The 24,439-nt window shown below is 40.4% G+C and overlaps 1 protein-coding gene across 1 annotated transcript in view; it reads right to left on the bottom strand.

Moving 5' to 3' along the window:
- The window catches only part of PARD3B (par-3 family cell polarity regulator beta), a 970,516-nt gene extending 946,394 nt beyond the window's left edge, over nt 1-24,122 (bottom strand). Inside the window, exon 1 of the mRNA XM_076005852.1 lies at nt 23,534-24,122. Within this exon, the coding sequence (XP_075861967.1) occupies nt 23,534-23,653 (120 nt within the window). The 5' untranslated portion in view covers nt 23,654-24,122. The remainder of the gene's footprint in view (nt 1-23,533) is intronic.
- Nucleotides 24,123-24,439: the final 317 nt, after the last annotated feature.

Raw genomic sequence — 24,439 nt, 5'->3', positions numbered from 1 at the left:
TCTATTTGGAAAAACATATCATACTCATGGATCAGCAGAATCAACATTGTTAAATAAATGTTCATACTACCCAAAGTGATTTACAAATTCAATGCAATCCCCATCAAAATACCAATGCCATTTTTCACAGATCCAGAAAAAAATATCTACACCTCATTACAAACCAGAAAAGAGCCCAAATAGCCAAAACAAGCAAAAGGAACAAATCTGGAGGCATCATTTCATCAGATTTTAAGCTATACTGAAATGCTATAGTAACAAAAACAGCATGATATTGGCACAAAAAATGGAGACATAGACCAATGGACAGAGACTATATAAAACCATCCACATATTGCCATTTGATTTTTGACAAAGTAGGCAGCAATATACATAGGGGAAAATATTTCCTATTCAATAAATGGTGCTGGGAAAATTGGATAGTCACATTTAGAAGACAGAAACAGGATCCATCTCTCTCACCACTCACAAAAATCAATTCAAGATGGATAACAGACTTAAATCTAAGACATGAAACCAAAAGAATTCTAGAAGAAAATGTTGAAAAAACTCTTCTAGATATTGGCCTAAACAAAGAACTTATGAAGAAGACCCCAAGGGCAATCACAGCAACAACAAAAATAAATGGGGCTTGATTAAATTAAAAAGCTTCTGCATAGCCAAGGAAACAATCAACAGAGCAAACAGACAACCTACAGAATGGGAGAAAATATTTGCATGCTATACATCTTGATAAAGGGATAATAACCAGAATCTACAAAGAACTCAAGCAAATCAGAAAAAAAAAAAAAACACCATTAAAAAGTGGGCATGATATAAAATGTAACCGAAATGTTTGTACCCTCATAATAACCTGAAATTTTAAAGAAGTGGGCATAAGACATGAACAGAAGGTTTTCAAAAGAAGATAGGCAAATGGCCAATAAACATATGAAAAAATGCTCAATGCCACTAATCAGAGACATACAAATCAAAACCACAATGAGATATCACCTAACCCCAGTGAGAATGGCTTTTCTCAACAGGTCCCAAAACAACTGATGCCGGTGTGAATGCTGAGAGAAAGGAACACTTATACACTGAGGGGAGTCTGCAAACTAGTGCAACCTCTTGGAAAATAGTATGGAGATTCCTCAAAGAACTAAAAGTAGGCCTACCAATTGATCCAGCAATCTCACTATTGGGTATTTATCCAAAGGAAAAAAAGTCATTTTATTAAAAAGACACTTATACTCAAATGTTTATTGCAGCACAATCCACAATCACAAAGATGTGGAATCAACCCAAGTGCCCATCAATTCATGAGTGGATTAAAAAAATATGGTATGTATGCACCATGGAATACCACTCAGCCATAAAAATACAAGTTAATACCTTTTGCAACAATCTGGATGGAACTGGGGACCATCCCCCTAAGTGAAGTATCACAAGGACAGAAAAACATCACATGTACTCACTACTAAACTAGAACTAACCAATCAGCTAACCAATCACTCATGTGCACAGATGGAAGAAAACTTCAACAGAAATCATGCAGGTGGTAGTGGAAGAAAGGGATGAGTGAAATGATACCTAATGGGTACAACATACACTATCTGGGTGACGGGCACACTTATAACTTTGACTCATGCAGTACAAAAGCAATCCACGTAACCAAAACATTTGTACCTCTGTAATATTCTGAAATAAAAAATTAAAAGTATTATATAGCTTTAAAAAATAAAATACCATCAAGACTGACTTATCAAAAAAGAACTATGAAGATTTAGTAAAGGGTTTGCTGTTAATGTATACATTCGTGTACTGAGGAAACAAACATCTGAGTAGAAACTGTGTGTTGGGTCCCACATAGGTACTAGTAATAGACTCCACAGTTAGACCTGTTCAAAGTCTACTTGAGAAACAGAAATTATATTGAAGACACACTTAGGCAATTAGTATGTTTCCAGCACTATTTAAGCACTTTAGGCATGTGACCTCAGTCTTACATAGAAACCCTATTACTTCAGCTTAGAGATGAGGAAACTGAGGCACAGTAAGTATAAATTGCCCAAGATCATACAAGGGGTATATGATAGAGCTTGTATTTGATTCTGGGCAATCTTGCTCCAGAGCCCATACAAATTACAACTGTGTTATGCTTCTTCTCCAATACTGAGATGTCCCCATGCCAGGAGTGGAACCTCAGATCACTTTGTAAAACCAAGAACCTTAACTTCTTACAGGTATTAAGTATCCACATAATAGAGAAATATTCAATTTTCCCATTGAAGGGCAGAGTCATTCTGTCAAAACCGGAGTTAAAAATACAAAATACATGTATTCAAGCAAAATTTCTTATGAATAAAGTATGAGATAGCTGCTAGCTGGGTTTCATAAAGAACTCTGTCATAATTTCTTTTAAAAAGACAGCACAGGCCGGGCGCGGTGGCTCACGCCTGTAATCCTAGCTCTCTGGGAGGCCAAGGCGGGCGGATTGCTCAAGGTCAGGAGTTCAAAACCAGCCTGAGCAAGAGCGAGACCCCGTCTCTACTATAAATAGAAATAAATTAATTGGCCAACTGATATGTATATAAAAAATTAGCCGGGCATGGTGGCGCATGCCTGTAGTCCCAGCTACTCGGGAGGCTGAGGCAGAAGGATCGCTCGAGCCCAGGAGTGTGAGGTTGCTGTGAGCTAGGCTGACGCCACGGCACTCACTCTAGCCTGGACAACAAAGCGAGACTCTGTCTCAAAAAAAAAAAAAAAAAAAAAGACAGCACAGAGTTTGGCCATAGATGCTGCTTCTGACATATCTTGGCCAAAAGGGGGAAATTGTGAACTAAAATAAAATTTTAAGGCTTACCCCCCAGCCCCCCCAATGCACACAGGCTGACTGAATGAATGGACCCCCTCGTGGCCAAAGGAATATCCTAAAGTTAAATTGCCTGCCAGGAGGAGGGAGATCAGACAGGCCTCATCATGCCCCCCTCCATTCTTGGGGACTTCCTTTGTAACCCATTAGCAGGCCTAAGGGTATTCAAGACAAACCTACAGGTCCTCAATTTACACGACAAATCTATGTCCATTTGTCAGGTGGCTTATCTGATAAACAGTTCGTTATTTTGAAATGTTCCAAGCCTCTAAAGTCTCATGTCTCTTATCAATTACAAGTCAAAGAATTTTTAAACCCACCTATAGCCTGTAAGCCCCCACTTCGAGATGCCCCCCCTTTTCTGGCCAAGCCAATGTATGTCCGACTTAAATGACTACCTGTAACCCGTTTCCCTGAACTGTATGAAAACCAAACTGTAACCCAGCCACAGAGAGTCCACTTGCTCAAGGTTTCTTGGGAGTGGCTCTGGGTTATGGTCCTCAAGTCTGGCTCAGAATAAATGTCTTTAAAATTTAAAAAAGGACAGCACAGAAATGGAAATAAAGCTTTAGGAGATTAATAGATTGTTTTGTTTCTAATCAACAGTTACTTATGCAATGAAGCATCTTTCTGGTACCATGGTTCTTGAATAGCTCCAAGTTGGCAGCTGTGCACAACCAAACACCCACCCACCTCTGAAGACAAAGTAACAGCCCTCAGCCTACACAGCCATCAAGAGATGAAGCCCAGAAAGCAAGCCAAGAATAGGAGGATGCTCCGACACTAAGGGACTGGTCAATTCAAGCAAAATGAATGCCCAGCCGGTCAACTTCTTGCAGTGGCTGCTGAGACACACTGGAGACCACAGGAGAGTAGAAAGAGGAGTAAGGAGACTGGTCAGCAGTGGCAGAAAGGACCTGGCAATAAACCACAGTGACAGAACAGTGATGCAGGCAGTGACACATAAGAGCAGAAGCCGAGGAGGAATGCTGAGCCCTAGACTTTGAAAAAAGACGGGAGCCAGTGATGCCAAAACACAAAGCAGAAGGGCAAGGCTAGAATACAAATGGTGGCCTGGGTCTCAATGCCTTAGCACCTGAAGGCATGTGGGGCACTCTGACAGCATGCCAATCACAACAAGGAGGACACAGACAGCATAATCACCCTACAGAGCAGAATCTGTCACTTATTACTTACCACAAACAAAAACCTGTAATAGCTAAGCATGTGGCAAGGAGGGAGGATGTACGTTGTATGGACACATACACAAAAAAAGAACAGATAAGTGACCCTCTCTTGCATGGTGCTGCTGACTGATATAGGAGTGTTATGTCACCTACGTCTCAATGACATCATTGCTAAGGCAGGAGAGAACGACAACCACCACCACCCCAATTCCAAAGGCTGTAGGCATCAGATGAGATCATGCATACACACTGTCTGGTGTTCAGTAATATTCAATGGATATTAGGTATTGTCACCACCATCATCCCTATAAATATCACTATTGTTATCTCACCCACAAAGATGCTTATATTCTAACGTGAAAGATATCAAGAGTGAAAACTAGTGTAGATGAGGAAAGTATGGAGACTACAGAGTGTGGAGACCTGAGTCAATTTCAAAGTGCCCCTTGCATCTCATTCCAACATCAGTATGCAGTACAGCAGGGCATGGGCTATTAATGGAAGACCAGATGGATGGAATGGTACAGCCACCAGCCAAGTTAGGCTGTCTTCAGTCATCTATGTTGACACATGGTCTTTGTGGCTTCCATCCATAGACCATGTCTGAGTCAATAATTCAAGACAGCAGAAAAGTCTCAAGTTTCATCTCTTCTAGGAGACCTAAAATTCTAACTCCCAAGCAGAGTGGTCATTTCTTAGACATGGTGCTTCATAGGTGATGTGCACCGTCAGAATTATGGTTTACTATGAGAGAGTGGGAACCATGTAATATCTTTATTGTATCTCCATTGGCTGGCCAAGTTTCTGACACACACTTGCCAGCCAATGAACACTAGCTACATGAATGAATAGCTGGCTTTATAATTTTCATTTACAAAATTTAAACAGCTATCTAGAGTATTCACCTATTAAGCTCAGTTCCCCAGAGGGCCAAATACCTAACCTACTGTCAGGAAAAAATATATACTTAGTTTATAAAAATATTTCTGATAAATCAATTAAGCATCTAAATATCTCTTTAAATTGGCTTATGACACAAAGTCTTAAAACATAGGTTAAATAGCCTCATTCCCATTAACCACATGGCAGATTTATCCTTATGATCATCAATTAATGTTCTCGGTTAAAATATAAGGAAGGTCTATGGAGCTGTTCACACAGGCAGATGGCGGCTTCCTCCAGGGATGAGGAGCCCTTCCAGCCTGGGTCTTTTCTTCAACAATGCCTGCGCCTTGGCCCCTCACAACCACCACCACATGCCCCTCCTCTCCACCCCCCTTCAAGCTTCTTTTTTTATCCTCTCCTGTCTCTGGCTCCTACAGAAACTAAATGTAGAAGCCAGGCACCCCACATCTTAGAAAGCTTTCATCTCAGAAATCATCTCTAGCCAAGAGAAGTGTTTCTTCTTTCTGGCCAGAAAACTGACAAAGTGCTTTGTTCTCCACTATCGCTTCTGAACTCCTGACTTGACTTTGCGGTCCCCCCTCCCCGTATTGGAAGGCACTGTTCTGGATCCCTGAAGTTACTCAAAGACTCATCTCAGGGAAAAATGTTTCAGTGTAAAGAATGAAAGTGACACAATTATGCACCCACCCCCACCATTTTTCATGTAGCAGTTCACTGTGACTGACCTTTTTGGTCACACATACATGTAGCTACCAACAATAATAATTACAAATACATTAGCCCAGTATAGTCATAAAATATCATGGATCTAAACCTTTATTACTTTCTGTTACATTATTTCAAAGTTCGTGACAATTTGATCTGAACTAAAGTGTATTCTCCAGATACTCATTCACTCATATACTTTATTAAGTGCTTTCTGTGTACATAGTGCTATTTAAGGCATTAAAATGGATTAAAACAAACAGAACAAAACAAACCATTTTGCTTTTAAGAAGGTTACATTCCAATTAGGGAGATGAGATATATACATCTCAGAAAAAATTCATTTTCCAAACAAATTAAAGATGCAAACAAAATTTCAAGGGCTTAACCCTACTTAAGGGGAAAAATTACGAGAAACTTAGCGTTCGGAAATTGTTTATATGGAAATACGCACTGTTAATTACAAATGAGTCTCTATTCATCATACTTCATCATAATAGGCCCCTAAAAGACCACTCCTTGGCAGCATGTAGAGGTTAGTGCTCAGAAATGTACTTGAAAGTAATAAATCAGACACTAAAAAACATTTTTATGGCTCGGGATGAGCCTTAGAGATAAGCTAGTCTATGCCTGAGGTCTGGAGAGTTCAAGAGCCTTGCCCGTGGTTTCTGAGCTAGTTCATATTCATAGAAGTGCAGGGCCATCCCCCAGGTCCCAGATGCCAAGTCCAGTGCTTTTCCCAAATCCCCACATGGATCTATTTGACTTTCTTTGCCAGCCAGTCTGTTAGCGGGTTTTTCTACTCTAAATATTGCCTGAAGTAGTGGAAATGAAGTACACAGAAATCTGTGTAATACAAGCAAGATTTATACATCTCATTTATCTCAGGTGACCTGTTTGATCTTCAGTTTTTCCCATTTCCAGTTCATCCTATATGCCGGCCCCTGATCAATCTATCTAAAAGACTGCTTTTAACACGTCATTATCACTGCCTTCCCTCACCTTTGGAATAAAGCCCCTGTCCAAGTAAGACTCTCAATATTCTTGAGAGGCTGACAAACCACAATGTTCTCAACTACCTAGCCTCAGAAATGAAGCCCCCTATTCTAGCGAGACGGACACACTCATGACCAGGGCAAAGAATTGTCAAGCTCCATCCTACCCACTGTTCTTTGCTAGGCTAACACAGAAGGCAGCACCAAGCAGAAGTATATCTGTCTCCCCAACAACAAACCTAAAGGTAGGGTATGGTCCCACCCCATTAAACTTAAAGCTCTCTCTTTCATAAACACAGCCAAATTCTTTATACTTCCTGGCTATGCCACCTCTTGGGGATAATAAACCAGACACTTTGGAGGCAAGGTTTGCCTTACTCAGAGTACAAAAAGCTTTTGCTCACACTGATTTGAGCTCATAGCTTTCCTGTACATTTTGTGGCTCTGTAGTTTTTATCTGTAAAAATCTCATCCTCTTTCAGACTTTGCCTTCCCAGAAAAGGCCACAATATTTTGACTCTATCAGCACTGATCAGCAGACAATCCTCCGGGCATCAGAACACTGAGGTCCTTGCAGCCCCATTATAAACATTCCCACACTTAAATCTCCACTCAATATCCCAGGCCCAAACAGGAGATAGGTGGTGAATGTTCAGGAGAAAGGTTTTGTTTTGTGCTGTCTCGATGGTGTTTAACATCATGATCTCTGAGGCCATGGCAGCAAGTGGCCCAATGCACACAGAGGAATCCCCATATTAAGCATTGCCTCCACACTTTTTGCACAATCACGTAGTTTTCTTATAGTGCTCTCACCCGACGCCCAACTGATTTTCATCATAACTGCATGAAACAGTGTAAAGCAGTACTCACAATTATATACCCCATGGTGTTAAAGCCAAATGGAAAAAACTAAAATTTCTCTCAATTTTTAGTTGCAAAACATACACTAAAATATCTTATTATATACTCTGGTTTCTCTTCAGAGTGTATAAATCTTTTCGCCTTTTAAAATATCTTATTATGCTTCTACCTATACAAAATGGCCATAACCAAGAATGCCAGGTAGCACCGGGCAAGACTGCCTGCTATTAATACATGAATTTAGGCTGTTCAATTTATGCAATTACAAAGGGACATGTTTCCTAAATAATAGTCACATGGCTATCTATCATTTATTTGATGGTTGCTGCTCTATATTACACATCTTATCTTATAATTTTGACCTATAGGTGGACAATTATATAATACTCAACATTTATATTACACAAATCTACTCTTTGTAAATCAGAGTTTAAAGGCACTATGGTTTTTAAGTAGCATCTAAATCAAAGTAAAAAGATGTCGTACAATAAAGATGAGTGATTGCAATCTTTGGTTTCTTAAGAAAAAAGACATGAGTTATACACATGGAGATAATTAGTTATATTTAGAGCTCTTTTCAAGCATGCCTAAATATATAAACTATGCAGTGCAGACAAAAAAAAAGGTAAGTCTGTCCCTAACCTCAGTATCATCACTCCCAATTTGGAGTGAAAAAAAAATTCTCATTTAAATTTTTGGTATGTCATTTTAATGATATACGTGGGTTGTAAAATAATGCATCTAACTCTCATTGTATTTGTTTCATTAATGAAATTTCAATCATTACTTGTAATGATCTAATCCAATGGAAACAGTTTTGCTGTTTTCTCATTCAAAGCTTACTAATAGAATGCCCTTAATACCAACTGGTGTTCTTACAATATATTTGAAATGTTTTAGATAAGTGTTGTAAGTGTTGCTTCAGAGGAATCTGTTAACTTGAAGACTGATACAACACCCTCCTAAGATGATCTTAAAAATATTAAGAGAACAGATTTAAAATATTTCTGAAAAGTATAACTTATTCCTACCTTCTGTTGCCAATCCTAAATTGGTTCCCAGTCATTGACAAAACATTCTTCCTTCCTAACTTCAGTGCCATGGTAATGGTTTGTTATTTCTTTTTTGGTTGTTGTTAAATAAAATCTTTGGTGTAGATTGTAAAAAAAAAAAAAAAAAAAAAAAAACTGTTTAAAGTTCTTAAATAGATTTGTAAATCAAAAGAAATAGCTATTTACCCACTGATGGAAATAGTGCCTGAACCAGCTGTCAACATGTTTCTAATAGTATAATTCAACAAGTAGAGTCCCAAAACCTTTTCAAGAGGTCTGGCAAGACCCAAACTTTTCCCCAACTCTAAAGTTTATTTGCCCTTTCACAAATTTACAATAATATTTAAAATCATTCTAAAGATTTACATTTTATAAAAACTATAATTTAAAATTCACTATTTCATTCTAAAATAAATTTATAACTTTATGTTTAAGATGAATCACTGGTACCAAAGAGGATAATTAGACACTTCACACCCACTAGGATGAATATTATCAAAAAAGAAAATAATCATCATCAAGGATACAAAGAAATTAAAACCTTTGTTCATGGATGATAAGAATGTAAAATGGTACAACCACTGTGGAAAATAGTATGATAGTTCCTCAAAAAATTAAACATAGAATTACTATACAATCCAGTAATTTCACTTCTGGGCATATACCTGAAAGAACTGAAAGCAGAGACTAGAACAGATGTTTGTACGCACATTTTCATAGCAGCACTATTTGCCAATAGCCAAAAGATGGAAGCAACCCAAATGTCCACTGTTTTCCATTGATAAACAAAATGTTGTATATACAATGTAATATTATTCAACCTTGAAAGGAAATTCTGATACATGATACAACATAAATGAACCTTGAAAACATTATACTATATAATGACTGAAATAAGCAGTCACAAAAGGACAAACATTATATGATTCCACTTACAAGATACATAGAGTAATCAAATTCATAGTGACAGAAAGTAAATTGGTGGTTCCCAGACACTGGAGGAGTAAGGAATAGGGAGTTACTGTTTAATGGATATGGAGTTTCAGTTTGGGAAAATGAAAAAGTTCTACAGATGAATGGTGGTGATGATTGCACAACAATGTGAATGTACCTGATGCCACTGAACTGTACACTTAAAAATAATTGAAATGGTTACTTTCATGTTATGGACATTTTAAGAGAAAAAATCCAGCATAAAAAAAGTGGAGATTAGAAAACATGCCTTCTTACCCTGCTTTTCTTTAGGCTATTCTATCTATGCCTAAATATACTAAAAAAGATAAAATTGACACATTAAAGATCTCTGATTCATGGAAGAGAAGAATCTACTCCAAAAAATTTAGGTAAAAACTGTAACTAAACAAATATGATGAAAGTTATCTTTATATGTGTTAGTAATTTACTTTGTGTCTTTTGCAACAGAAGATTTTCAAATAGTAAAGTTGCAGGACATTCTGAAACTAATCACTAGGAATTAAAAGGAAAACAAATTGAATTTTCAAAATGCAGACATGATAAAAACATTAAAAGACAAACATTGTTACGGTTTTTCACACTAGAAGTGAAAAAGCCACTGAAACACCTTCCAGGGTAAGCTACTGTACTGCATTAGCTGAAGCAGTACACACTGTAACTGAGACACTAAGAAAGCTCTGTACAATCGACACTGCTGAATGCCTGCTGGGTGATAAGTCAGTAAAAACACATGGCAGTGCTACTTCGCAATGACACAGTATCTCTTCAAATAAAAGATTCCGCTACAAACATGTTAATATCGCAACTGCAGAATTGTACCTTTGCCTTCCAAACAGGTTATGAGATGACTAATTGGTGCTGATACTGATTTTATTTTTTTAATGAGAATGCCTGACAAACACTGAAATAGTAAACGTGTCAAATAGCTTTCGGAATTTCATGGTTAATCCTTGGAACTCCTATGCTGACACTTGCACTGCTAGTGCTTTAGCTTCAATTGAGGCAGTGACACTAAACTATACACAGGCAGTTCATTGTATTATTCACTGCCACTCATTCCCAGTTTACAAAGAAAGAAGCCAACAATTTAACTTAAGAATGTCCTTGATAAAAAAGTAAAAATTTTATTAACTCTAACCCTTGATTTCATATATCTCTGATTGATGTGTGTGAAGAAATGGGAAGTATACATAAAGCACTTCTGCTGCCTATGGAAATGCAATGATCATCTCAGGGAAAAGCACTTGTAGGATTGATTGAGTTGCAAGCTGAACTAACTGTTTTTTTTTTTTTTATGGAGCACCATTTTCACTTCAAAGAATGACTGGCAGAAAAACTATGGTTACTTATGCTTGAGCTTTTGGCAGATATTTCTTGAAAATGAATGAAATGAGCCTGGACACTTCAAGGAAAACAAGTGACAGCATATATTATCACTGATAATGCAAAAATTAAAAATTTCAGAAAACTTGTATCTACCACTTTGAACATGGTAACTCCCCAATACTCAGACTTTTCTCATGAAATTGGTGGTAATGTTAACGTATGTGGCTCTTACTGTTGTATAATGAAACATTTCAATATTTGGAAGATTGGTACAACTCAGTGAATCAATATTTTCCAAATGACCAACATATGGTGTTAAAAAAAAAATCATGTATGGATAGACCTAGTCAAAGTACAACACAAACCAGTAAATTGTAACAGTAGGGAAATCTCATTGGTATGGTTTCAGACTCCACATTGTAGCTAACCTTTAAGAAACCATGTTGAGATGTCATTCCCATGATTATGTCACATAACACTCCACCTTGCTAGCAGACTTGCTCTAGAAACTGCCTGCTGGCTTGATGAAGCAAGCAGTTGGGCTGGGAAAGCCCACATGGCAAGGAACAGCAGGTGACCTCTAGAAAAGGAAAGTGGTCTCTAGGAGTTAAGGGTGGCCTCGAGCTAGCAGCCAGCAAAAAGCCAGAGCCCTCAGTCCTACAACTTCAAGGAATGAGTTCTGCTAAAAATTTGAGCAAGCTTGCCGCAGATTTTTTCCAGTCAAGCCTCCAGATGAGAACGCAGCCTAACTGACATCTTGATTGCAGCCTCGTGAGATTCTAAGAAAAGAACCCAGATAAGCTGTGCCCAGACTCCTGACCCAGAGAAAGTGTGATATAACAAATATGTTTTCAGAAAAAAAGAAACTATCACTTACTGAATTTCCATGTAGTATCTCTACAAAAAGCATGTCTACAATTGTCTGACAAAGCTATTAAAATGCTCCTTCCTTTTCATATCTTTGTGAGGTAGGATTTTCTCCATATATTTCAACCAAAACAACACTGCAACAGATTGAGAATGCAGATTTGAGAAGCCAGCTATCTAATAAGCCAGTCATTAAAGAGATTTGCAAAGATGTTATACAGTGCTATGCTTCACTACATTTTTCTTTTGTTTTGGAAAATAGTTATTTTTCATAAAATTAAGTGATTTTAACTTGTAATGGATTCATTGTTATTGTAAATCAATTAAATATACCTTCAATTTCTCAGTTCTAATTTCTAGTGTGGTCAATATAAACAGATAAAATGTACATGAAAAGCTCTTTCAGGTCTTCTAAAATATGAGTGCAAAAGGGTACTGAGACCAATAAATTGAGGACTACTACCAGGCTTCTATTACTATTTCCTTTATCTCTGACACATAACACACTCTCCCTCCTTTCCTGCATTTATCTAGAGTCTATCCATTTTTCACTATTGGCCATTCCAGCCTACTGTAAGCTCTCCCCCTTCTGAATGCCCAGGGAACTCATCTGGCACCTGGTTATTGCTCCCCTCATTTTCAACATGTTTATGTGTTTCTCCAAGTAGACTGTGAAGCCTGAAGGAAAGGAACTGCTGTGTGCGGCACATGACAGGTGCTGAAAAACACCCCACTGGCTACCGCTATGGAGATCTTAATTATAGACCAAAGAGGAATGCAATTCATACAAGCCACTGGGCTTCATTCAATGCTTAATGAAGCAGACCACAAAGAACGTGACATGAGATGGAATTTACAACACACACAAGTCTCAAAAGGGTCACCTGAAAAGGCAGATAAGGGCACAGATACCAAAATGTTTAAGTGGGAAAAGTAATAGATTTGTGATATCAGACCATAAGAGCTTCGGTTCTCAATAAAAGAGAAAGTGATTGTCTGTGGACCATTTTGGAGCAAAAATTTGAGAAATAAAGAGTAACATCGTGGAGAAGACAATGGGGAAGTCAACAGAATTTTCCCAATGTCTCTTACTATAAAAGAAAAAAAATGCACTCAAATGAAGAGCAATTGTCATGGGCTGGATTGTGTCCTCCCACAAAACAAGATATGTTGAGATCCTAACCCCCACCCCCATAGTTATGAATGTGACCTTATTTAGAAATAGGGTTTTAATATATGTAATCAAGTTAAGATACAAGGTCATTAAGGTGAGCCCTAATCCAGTAGGGCTGCTGTCCTCACACACAGAGGCAGGGACTGGAGTTAGGCTGCCACAAGCTAAGAAATGCCTGGGGCTACCACAAGCTGGAAAAAGCAAGAAAGGATACTTGCTTAGAGGCTTTAAAAGGGCATGACCCTACCCTGTCAACAGGGTAGGGTCAATTTCATTGATTTTGAAATTCCAGCTTCCAGAACTGCAAGAAAATAAATCTCGTTTTAAGCCACCCAGTTTGTGGTACTTTGCCATGGCAGCCCTAGAAGACTAATATAGCAATAGAGTAGGGCCACCTCACTATCCATAGTCATACTCCCAAAGGGCGCTTCCTCACCTACACACAAGTGTGAAACAAAAAAGGGAAAAAACTGAATGCAAATCTAGTTACAGCAACCCCTCCCCCATTTTTTTTTTTTTTTACTAGAAATATTTGAACTGCAGTTAGATTTTTTTCTTTTAAGGTTCTGGGAAAATGTTTCTGATCAAACACTGCTGTCAAAACTCAAGCCCACTGAATCTCTATAGATGTGCCTATAAATACAGAGACAAAGATTATTTACCCATCTTGCATTTCCCACTCTGTGCTACAAAAGGAAGTAATCCAGACCTAATATTTAAAGTTACCAATACTACTACTATGCCATGATGAAAGAAATACGAGATGACAAGTTAAACTCTTTCAATTTCTGCAAGATTTTTTCCAGTCACAGGGACTTCTGGGCCAAGATGACGCCTAGCTCATATGCTAGCCACTCATGAGTCTCATGATCTAAATTCTACCTCTATTATACTTAAAAGGTTTTGGCATTAAAATCCACAGAAACATTCATTTAAACACATAATGTATACTTGATTTTAGGACTTTAACATCGGCCTTACACTTTATTTCAATCCACAAAATAATCAGATCTTAGTGCTATGGAGATTTCTACAGTCACCTGAACTGATGGTCCATCCAATGTCCCTAAACATCAGGTAACTCCAGTGGTTTTCTACATATGGGTTCTAACCCATCAGTGGGCAGTGAAATCAGTTTAGTGTGTACCAACTGCCTTTTTTCTTTTTTAAAGTAAAACAAAATAGGATTTTTAAAAATCAGAAGGCATCATTTATAGTAACAGTAAGTACTGCTATGAAAACTTGTTTCAGCCGTGTGTGTGTGTGTGTTGTGGGTACTTAGTTGTGGAGGAAAACAAATTTCTGACTGCATTTATCAGTCCAAATCTCAGTAGGAAACCATCAAGGGATAGCGTTCATGACAGTACCACAGTCTAGGACCAAGGGGGGCAAGGAAAGGAGTGATACTGGGTCAGAGGAGACCAGCATATCAAAAGGGTTGCCAGATAAGAGCCACGGCCATAGGAAGGGATGCAGCCAGCTTGCGGTGACCCAGCAGGAAGGCAGCTGCCATCCTCTGCCCTCTCGCTGGGACTTCCCAAAGGCTGAGCCTAACTAGAAGCCACGGGGCAAGAGAATCAGTGCTGCTTAGTGCCCAGGTCACAGAGGGGATTGGAGAAGGGCCAAGAGAGGGTCTGGAGGGGCAACCCGGAGATTTCCAGCCACCATGACTCTATCAGAAAAGTCTAAAAGCCACTGGTATAGTTTATACATTAACTTAGTCTAACAACTTTTAATTCTGGACACGAGATTGCTTCTACATCTTCCCTCAAATCCCAATCTTGAATCAAGGCTCTGATCCAATGCCAAATAATTGATGCACAAGATTGGCATCTTTATGAACTCATGATTGCCAATGTCTCACTTCCATTACCACACACAGTCAGCCCCCAAGTCACATAACTTTGGCTCCTAAACCTCAAAGCTCATTTCTTCTTCTGCTTCAATACATCTAACCTCCACTCCCATAGCAGGACCTGGACCAGTTCCTCCACCTCCCATCTCAGCTCCCTGTCTCCATTCTGCAGGGTAAGCAATACAAAAGGGCAAATCGAACAGTATCTCTGCACTGCCCAGATTGCTTCCTTAACTCTGGCTTTGACCCCACCTCATTCCTTACTACTCTCTCCCACAACCACCCTTGGGAAACGTTCCGTAATATTATCCTCTTCTCCCTCAACCCCCAAAGAGACCCACATGTTTATCTTTATCCCAGACCTAGAAAACATCACACTGTGCCTTCATGTGCTTGGTCCAAATTTCTGACCTACACAATCATATTGTTGGGTGGTATTTTAAGCTACTACACTTGGGGTGGTCTGTAATACAGCAAGAAATAACTACAACAAATGGTGACAGGCACATGATAGAAGAATTATTTGACAAAGATCTGATCGATAGCCTACTATATACCTGGCAGTCTTCTAGGAGCTAGGGGCTCAGCAATGAACAAAATAGACAAAGGCTACCTTTATTGAACTTAATAGTCTAGTGGGAGTAGACAATAGATACAGTTAAAATAATTAGAATAGTAAGGAGGGATGGGTTCTGTGGATAAAACTAAAGCAGGGAAGAACAATAGAGAGGGTGATTAGAGGGGTTATAATTATAAACAGGGTGTCTGGGAAGGCTTCCCAGAGAAGGACATGATCATTTAAGATGGAAATATGAGAAGCAGACTGGGGGATAACTGGGAGAAAATATTTCAGGCAAAGAGAAAGAGCACATGAGGTGGGAGCCTGTCTGGAATGTCTGAATAACATGCAGACAAATCAGTGTGGTTGAGGCAGAGTGTGAGACAGGTGAGTGGTAGAAGATGAGGTCAGAGAAGTAAAAGATACTGTGTCAGGGTCTCTAAGACCACCAGGTTCAATGATTCACCAGGAGGACTCACAGGACTCAGCACATAGTCATACTCATGAATAAAATTTGTTAGTGAAAGGATGCAAAGGAAAAAGCATATGGGGTAAAATCTGGAGGAACCAGGCACAAGCTTCTAAGGGTCTTCCCCTCAGTGGAGAGGACCTGCTTCACTCCCCCAGCAATGAGTTATTACCACAAGTGTGAAATGTTGCCTACAAGGGAAACTCACTAGAGACTCAGCACCCAAGGTTTTTATTAGGGACTGGGCACATAGGCACCCTCTGCTTAACAATAACAAAAATTCCAGACCCCCAGAAAAAAGGAGGTGTTCAGCATAAGCCATATTGTCTGCATAAACAGTTTTTGCACAATGAGCCATATTTATCAGGAAATAGTGGGAATCCTTCACAAATCTAAAGTTCCCAGATGCCAGCCAGGGGCCAGCTTTGCAAGCAGGCCTTTATAAGGACAGCTGTCCCAGGCCTACTGTGTTAACTCTCTTCTGCACAGATAGCCACATCATGCAGCACTTTATAGTCCATCTGGGAGAGATGGGAACCATTGGAGGATCCCAAGAAGAATGGCATGACCTGACTGAAATATTAAATGTCACCCTAGCTTTTATATTAAGAAAAGACTATTGTATATATGGTATAGGGGGCAGAAACAGGGAAGCTAAAGTCTATCTAAAGAAAAAATAATAAGTTCCAGCATACTAACAAGAAAGATTGTAAGACATGGTCAAATTCTGAATATATTGTGAGAGCAGAGTCAACCAGATTTTCAGATTGATTAGAGATCATGAGAGAAAAATAGGAGTCATGGGTGATCACGGATTTCTTACTGGAACAACTGGCGGGATTAAATGGTGCTGCCATTTAGGGACATGGTTAGATTGGAGAAGTAGATCTGGAGTGGGGGAGTCAAGAGTTCAACTTGGGGCATGTTGTAAGATGCCCACCTGACTTCCAAGGGAAAGTGTCACGGAGACAGCTGTATATGGAGTTGGGAGTTCAGGGGAGAGAGCTTGGATGGAGCTGTACAAATGGGCTAGAGCCAGATCACTGGATAAGTAGAGAGAAACAAGAAGAGGTTTAAGAACTAAGTCCTGGGACACTCTAGCACTAAGAGGTAGAGGGAGAAGGAAGGAACCAGTCGAAGAGACTGAGAATGACCAGCATGATGAGAAGGAAGTCAGGAGAGTATGGGATCCAAGAGGCATGTGCTTAAAATATTTGGTACTTCTAATAGTTTAGAAGCATCTAAGTTTCACTGAAAATGGTCTATTGCTTCATCAACAGTGAGGATACATTGTTATCATAATGCCTGACTCCTTTATTCTGTTCTTATTTTCTCAATTGTGCCCTACCTACTGCACTGTTGCCATTTGCTTGGCCTGCTGATAGGCATTTGAGTTTGTGTCCCTGGACTTTCTCTTCCCTTGCCACCCAGCCCACATTCACACTCAAAGCACACACATACACACACACACACACACATACTGTGTATAATCCAGTGAACTACACATAGGGTTTGCTGACCAGGGTTGGGCCTGAGGTTAGTTGTCTGAACTAAGTTAATTGCCTTGTGTGAGACTGGGAGCCATAGCCTTAATTTGTAGCTTGGGACCATGTGCTCAGATGTCTTAGTTAACCAGGAATTCATTCCCAGTGAATTCTGTGTCATAGTTTCCCTTTGAGGAAACTGGACAAATGGTAGTATTGCCAGATTTTTATGAGACTATTTTCTGATCATTAAAATCATCTAAAGAATTTTTTTTAAAAATTCAGAGCTTTGGGCCTTTCTTGGAGAGTCCAAAGTGATATAGCCCAATAAAGGGATGAAGAAAATGTTCTATATGTGTTCCCCAATGGGGTGGCCACTAGCCACATATGGCTGTTAAATGTTTGACATGTGCCTAGTGCAACTGAGGAACTGAATTTTAAATTTTAATTAACTTACATTTAAATAATCACGAATGGCCTTCCTTAATGGACAGTTCAGGTCTGATGTTCCTCTGATGATTTCTCTCAGCTGCTTTTGGAAATCAAAGTCTAAAGTCCAGATCCCAAGCAGTCCCTAACTGGACATTCTTACAGATGTTGCCACTCAGTTCTTTTGAGAACTTTACCATCAGAAAGGAATCTTCATTTTCTCTTTGGTATCCTCAGGTGGTAGAGAGAGCCTTTAAATCTTAAATTTTCCACCTAGAGACACAAAATGCAGCTGGGCTGTAGAGCAAGTCCAGATCTGTCTCAGTTTATGCCTTTAGTGCAACAGCCTGAGGATGTACATCCTTCATTTCTGGTACCAGGTGAATAGTGGGCCAACAAGGAACAGCAAACCATTTTAGCAATGAAAAATCTAGACCAATAATGGAGACTACAGCATTACAAATTTCTTCTAAAGAAAACAGGTGTCTCAGCTCCAACTGATGGTTGCTATGTGAGAAAGTAAAGTCTGTATTGTCAGAGCTTCAGATTTGTTTTTCCCAAAAAGAAGATAGAAATCTGGATTTTTACATAAAATCTCAAAATATTTAAACACTGACAACTAGTCCAAATATAACACTGTGCAGACCTACAAAAATATGTCTGTGGGTCACAGCAGGCCCCACGAACCCTCTGTTTGTAAACGCAGAGGCTGCTCAACGCAAACTGAGTAGCAGAACCAAACCCAAGTTAGAAGCATGTGCTGTGCTGATGGTGAGTCAGTTCCGTCCACCCGCTGCGAAGAGCATCTAGTCCACACATTAGAAGGAGAGGACTGGAGAGGAAATACAGCACTCAAGTCAGTCAGTGCCCAATAAATTGGAAAGCATTTTAGGAAACCAGTCTGGGCTGGTTTTTGTATACAAGAATCTTAAAATCTACTTCCGTAACAAGCCATCAAAAGCTGAGAAGTTCAGAAATTTAAGAGTTCTAGCCTATTTCTTCATGCTACTCCCATACATTATCATACCAGATTCTTGCTACTGTACAAGTTCTCAGATTCTGATCCCACAATTAATCAGGGAATAGAGTTGTTATAGTCTTACCAGACTACCAGTTCTGAGAAGCTGTCTCAACTTGTAAAACAAATTATTCAAAATACCTGAATACGGAAAAGATTCATTTAGAAAAGTCTATCAAAGGTGTCTTTGCTTAAAAAAAAAAGTATACTTATATATACAGTCAGATCCACAAGTTGGCCTTTTTCAATTCCAACATGCCCACTATCCCATGGGCTCAATGTTATTACCTCATTTCATTTGAACCCCTGAACCCACTATACATCCTCATTACTAAATAAGTCTTTCCCTTATTCACTTCATCCTCACCATAGACACACTCGCCACTTTCGTTGGCCCTCTGAATCCATAGGTTCTGCATCCATGGTTAAAACCAACCACACATCAAAAATATTTGGAAAGATAATTGTATATATCCTGAACACAGACTTTTTCTTGTATTGCTGAAACAATACAGTATAACAACTATTTACATAGCATCTACTTTGTATTAGGTATTATAAATAATCTAGAAATGATATAAAGTATCTAGGAAGATGTATGTAGGTTATATGCAAATACTATGCCATTTTATATCAAGGACTTGAGCAGAAAGTATCTGAGGGAAGTCCTGGAACCAATCCCCCATGGACACCAAGGGACAACTGCTTATATAAAATGAATGTTCATGTTAATCAATTATTTAAGTAGCTGCTATGAGAAGAATTCATTCAGGGTAGGAGTACAGGAACAGTTGCTTAATGACAGGTTGGTGTATAGATATCTAAGACACAGTAACTGCCACCAGAAGAGTTTAAAATCAATGAGTTCAGCAATATCAAAAGATTAGTGGAGCAGATTAGTGGTTCTATGCACTAGAATACCTGGAGTGCTTTTTAAATACCTCTTCCCAGGACCCACTCCAAACCCACTGAATGAGACTCTTTGAGAAAGGGACTCAGGCATTTGTATTGCTTAAAATGTTAAATGCTAAAGTGGAAGGTGACTAATGTTCAACCAAAGGATATGGCTCAATTCTCTAGTCACGTGTGACACCCTAATCTTGATGACTAATTTCTCAATGATGCCCACCATGAGCACTTAAGACAACAATCATCTCTCCACTACTTCACTAAATTGGATTTAGAGCCTGGGACGCTGATAAGGTATTATTACTAGGATCCAGAGATAAGCAATCCCATAGTTCTCGCCCCTCAGTCAATTCACCTTTCCAATGGAATTCACCAAATGGTGTCAGGAACCTCGAAGTCCCAGATTTCAGAACACAATTAAAACTTTCCCAAGGCCGGGCACAGTGGCTCACGCCTATAATCCTAGCACTCTGGGAGGCCAAGGTGGGCGGATTGCTCAAGGTCAGGAGTTCGAAACCAGCCTGAGCAAGAGCAAGACCTCGTTTCTACTATAAATAGAAAGAAATTAATTGGGCAACCAATATGTAGAGAAAAAAAATCAGCTGAGCATGGTCATGGTGGTGCATGCCTATGGTTCCAGCTACTTGGGAGGCTGAGGCAGTAGGATCGCTTGAGCCCAGGAGTTTGAGGTTGCTGTGAGCTAGGCTGATGCCATGGCACTCATTCTAGCCTGGCCAGAAAGCAAGACTCTCTCTTAAAAAAAAAAGAAAAAAACACCTTCCCCAAAGTTCTCCCTCTATCTTCAGCATCTCACATACTTCTGACCTTATTTGATGTTGATTTAGCTGGTTCCTAACATTCCAAAAATACCAGTTATCTTTGTTTATTCTGAACAAGTGGTGGTTACTTCTCAGATGCTGGCCATAAAATCTAGAATGACCTCCTTGGACTTCACTTATCTCTAAACTTTAGTAACCTCAACTTTCATCCTCAATCTTGAAGCCTGCCTTTCTCCCATCTAAAATTATTAGGTAGAAAAGCAGACTTAACTTACATTCATGTTCCCACAAAACTTGTTTCTTTACAGCACTCTCCACCTGGACATCTAAGAGTTCTTGCCCATTTTTCCATTTGTAATTAGATCGAGGAATATTTTTCATACCTGATTTGCAAATCCTACAATATTAGAACTCTCCCTATAATGTGTAGACCTATGCCATAAAAGATACAATCTTGAAGAACTTGGGGATGTCCCATCACTATGCAGGAAACAAAATTGCTATCATTAGGTTAATGTGGTATTGTAGCAATTAGCAAATAGTCTTTTTAAAATTGTAAAATATAAATAAGATGGGTAAATTGCAATGCATAATGACCTACAGTACTAGGCTGTGTAGTTAATGGCTGAGAGCAAGGATCTAAAGTCACAATTCCTTGGTTCAAATCCCCATTCTACCACTTACTCATGCCTCTGTGTCCCTTTCCACCACCACCCCCAAACTGTAAAATGGGGATAATAATAGTACCTACACCCTGGGGTTGTGTAATTACAAGTCATAATATATTTAAAGCTTCAAAAATAGTGCCTTCACAGAGTAAGCACAATACATGTTAGTTGCTATTATTGTTATTATTGAATGCAGGGCTTAAAACCTTACCATCCAGATTTAGCAAGCCTTTTAAATCTCTTCTGCTAATTTATAGAAAGTGAATTTCTTACAAATTGTTTTTCAGATTGAATTTTGACATTTCTGGTCTTTTCCCATTTTAAAAAAAATCAATTTATGCATAAAAGCATAAAATTTGTCAGAATTTCTTGACATTTTATTACTATTAGGAATACCATTTAATATTAGTTAGGCCTTGTTATGATTACAGTATTATTTAAAACGAAACTGTGGGAAAAGAATACTTGGGCAGAGGGAAAAACATCACTTGCCACTTCTTAAATTGAAATTTTCAAAGCAAAAAAGGGAGGGAGGATGTATAAGTTGGTGACCTTTGAATGTCACATTCACTAATACATAAATGTAAATACAGAAAAATATAATGTCTGGTAACAATAGTAAACTAGTCAATGCAATTGTACTTTGACTTCTGTGATATAAGTTATGCTTCCAGCCCAGAATATCAATTGCTTTTTAACACCTTCTAAGCTCAAATTACAGTGCATTAAACATCAGCTGGTTAGTTCTCTGTATCTTATTTACTGGCTTGTAGCTTATGTCTTTTACTTGGACAGCTTCCTGTACTAAACTTCTAAATATACAAGATTTAAGGGCAATTATTTTTAATAATGAGTTAAAAAGTAAATTAATCATCTCGGTAAGACAATCCTTGAATGAGATCTATTTCAATACTTTGTCTGGAGTGATGTTACTATTAACTTCTGTCCACTTTCACAAGTTAGTGAAAAAGGATTTCAAAGACAATTCGTTATTTGTTTAAATCACAACTTTTAACTGAATTACACGATATAAACAGCACTATTCTAATAATGGCCAAAAAAAAAATATTGTAGGTTCTCATATAACTTTACATGCCACTTTAACTTTTTTCCCTACTCTAGCTCAATTTCATCAGTCAAGAGTTCAACTTCAGGGATTACATCCAATATGTTAATAGATTTTTCACCATACTCTCCAGTTCTTGAGTACTCAAAGCAACAGACACATTTACCCAGAGTCAAATTTTTTTCTGTACAATAATTCTTAGTGGAGGCAAAGAAGGTGCAGGTATTTTCTTAAATCCCTAAACTATATACTTGGAAGACACAAACTTACTTTTACACTTTCATACATTCACAGTATTTTTATAAGACTTTAAAAGAAATTACAAATTACATTTTTCCATCACTAGACTGGCCAACCCACTAATTCTACAGTCACAGGATATGAGAATAAATATTAGGAGAATCATGGGCCTCAGAAACAAGAGTTTGTGATTTATACCATGTGAGGAAGATTTGGGGCATACAAAATGTTCCACATAAGGATTAAAAAAACTAAAAGGTGCTTTTCAATGCCTTCATTTGAAGGTTTCATTGAGGAAGTCACAGGTTGAACATATTATCCAAGTACTTGACATGCCTTCTAGTGTCCAATTAATTTTCTGAATATGTATTGCACATTTTTAAAAAATTGTCACTTAATTTTTACTTGTTCTTGACTTCTGCGGCAGAGCTAGGGGCCATCTTTCCCATTTTAATAGTCACCCCGGACCTGACCTGGCCCCCACACAGTAAATGCTCATAGAATGTGCAGCATTAAACTGAAAACACCCAGTGTAGGCTGCTTGGCGTAAGCAAAGAGCATCCTCCCACCTGAGTTCCTGCCCAAGTCACCGAGAGAGAACCGCTTGCAGAGCTGAAGCTCCAAAGGCCCCATCAGTTGTAACTTCCAAGTGTTACTTACACCAACTTCATAATTCCCAGGAGCCGAAGTGGGGCAGACCTTAACGTGTTACAAATCACACCTGAGGTGAGCAACACCTTTTAAGACGTTCCCTCAAACAAGTTCTAAACCAGGGCTTCTCTAGCTTTGATGGGCATTCCATTCACCTGGGACCTTGTTAAAGAGCAGGTTCTGAGTCAGTGGGCTTGGATTAGGGCTCCAGATTGTGCATTTCTAACGAGCCCCAAGTGATTTCAATACTGCCATTCCACCCACCACTGAGTGGCGAGGCCCACAAACGCCCAGACACCTAGGGCACTTACATTAGCAAGGTACGAAAGTTGTGGCCACAGGTAGTGCCTAACAGTCTCCTTGTGCTCTGCGCCCCCTGAGCGTCGCCCCTGGGTCCTCGGGCACCTGGCAGGTGCCTTGGCCTCAGGGCGCTCGCGAGTAGCCCGCTGGCTGCCGCGCCCCCCTTCTCCCGCCCCGCCCGCGCACCCGCTGCGCCGCGCTCACCTTCTCCCGGGTCTTCAGGTACCGCTGCAGCGCCTGCTGGGTGAGCTCCCGGACGCGCAGCTGGCCATCCTTGCAGGGCACCACGATGCCAGTCCGGCCGAAGCACACGGTCACTTTCATCCTGGCCCCGGGCCACCACGCCGGGCCAGGCCGAACAGGTGTCTGACCCCGCAGGCGCAGCCCCCACCCTCGGGGGACGCGCGGCGCGGGTGGGCCCGGAGACCCCGGGCTCCTCTTCCCGCCCTCCCCTCACGCCTGGGGGCTCGCTGCAGCGCCCCTTACCCCCCGGCAGGCAGCTGCGGCCGGTGGGAATCGGGGAGGGGGCGGCAGCGGGAAGGGCTACCTCCCAGGTGGCCGGCGGCCCGGGACGCTGCGGCTCTGCGGCCCGGCTCCTCCTCCTCCTCCTCCGGCCCGGCCGAGGCGGCTGCTCCGCGCCCGCCAAAGCGAAACTGCCGGCTCGGCCCGGCCTGGCCCTGCCCTGACCCTGGCGGCGGTGGCAGGGCCGGCCCCAGGCCCCGGGCTGGAGTGGGCGGCGGCGGCGGTGGCGCGCGGGGCCGGAGTTGGGAGGAAACTTTTGCGCCCGCTCCAACTCCTCTGCGGCGCGCCGCGCTCTGGGCGCCCGCGGCCCGGGCCGGCCTGGGCCCGGCTCTTAAAGGGGCCGCGGCGCTCCCGGCCCCGCGCGCACTCAGTGCCGCGGTGCGCCGGCGGTGCGGGCGGGTAACTGGAGCCCGGGAGCCTCGGGCCCTCGCTCGGTCTTTCCCTGGCTCTTTCCTTCTCGCTCGCACACACCCGGAGCCATGGTGAATTGTAATGGGACCCGAGGGCTACCCACGGGGGTTGAAACCGGATCTCATAAAGCACACACCAGGGATTAGCTAGGAGACTGCAGAGCTACACCCTTAAAAT

Source organism: Microcebus murinus, chromosome 8 (assembly GCF_040939455.1).
Source record: "Microcebus murinus isolate Inina chromosome 8, M.murinus_Inina_mat1.0, whole genome shotgun sequence".
Taxonomy (NCBI): domain Eukaryota; kingdom Metazoa; phylum Chordata; class Mammalia; order Primates; family Cheirogaleidae; genus Microcebus; species Microcebus murinus.
Note: the sequence above shows the minus strand (reverse complement) of the source record. Positions and strands in the feature narration are given on the sequence as shown.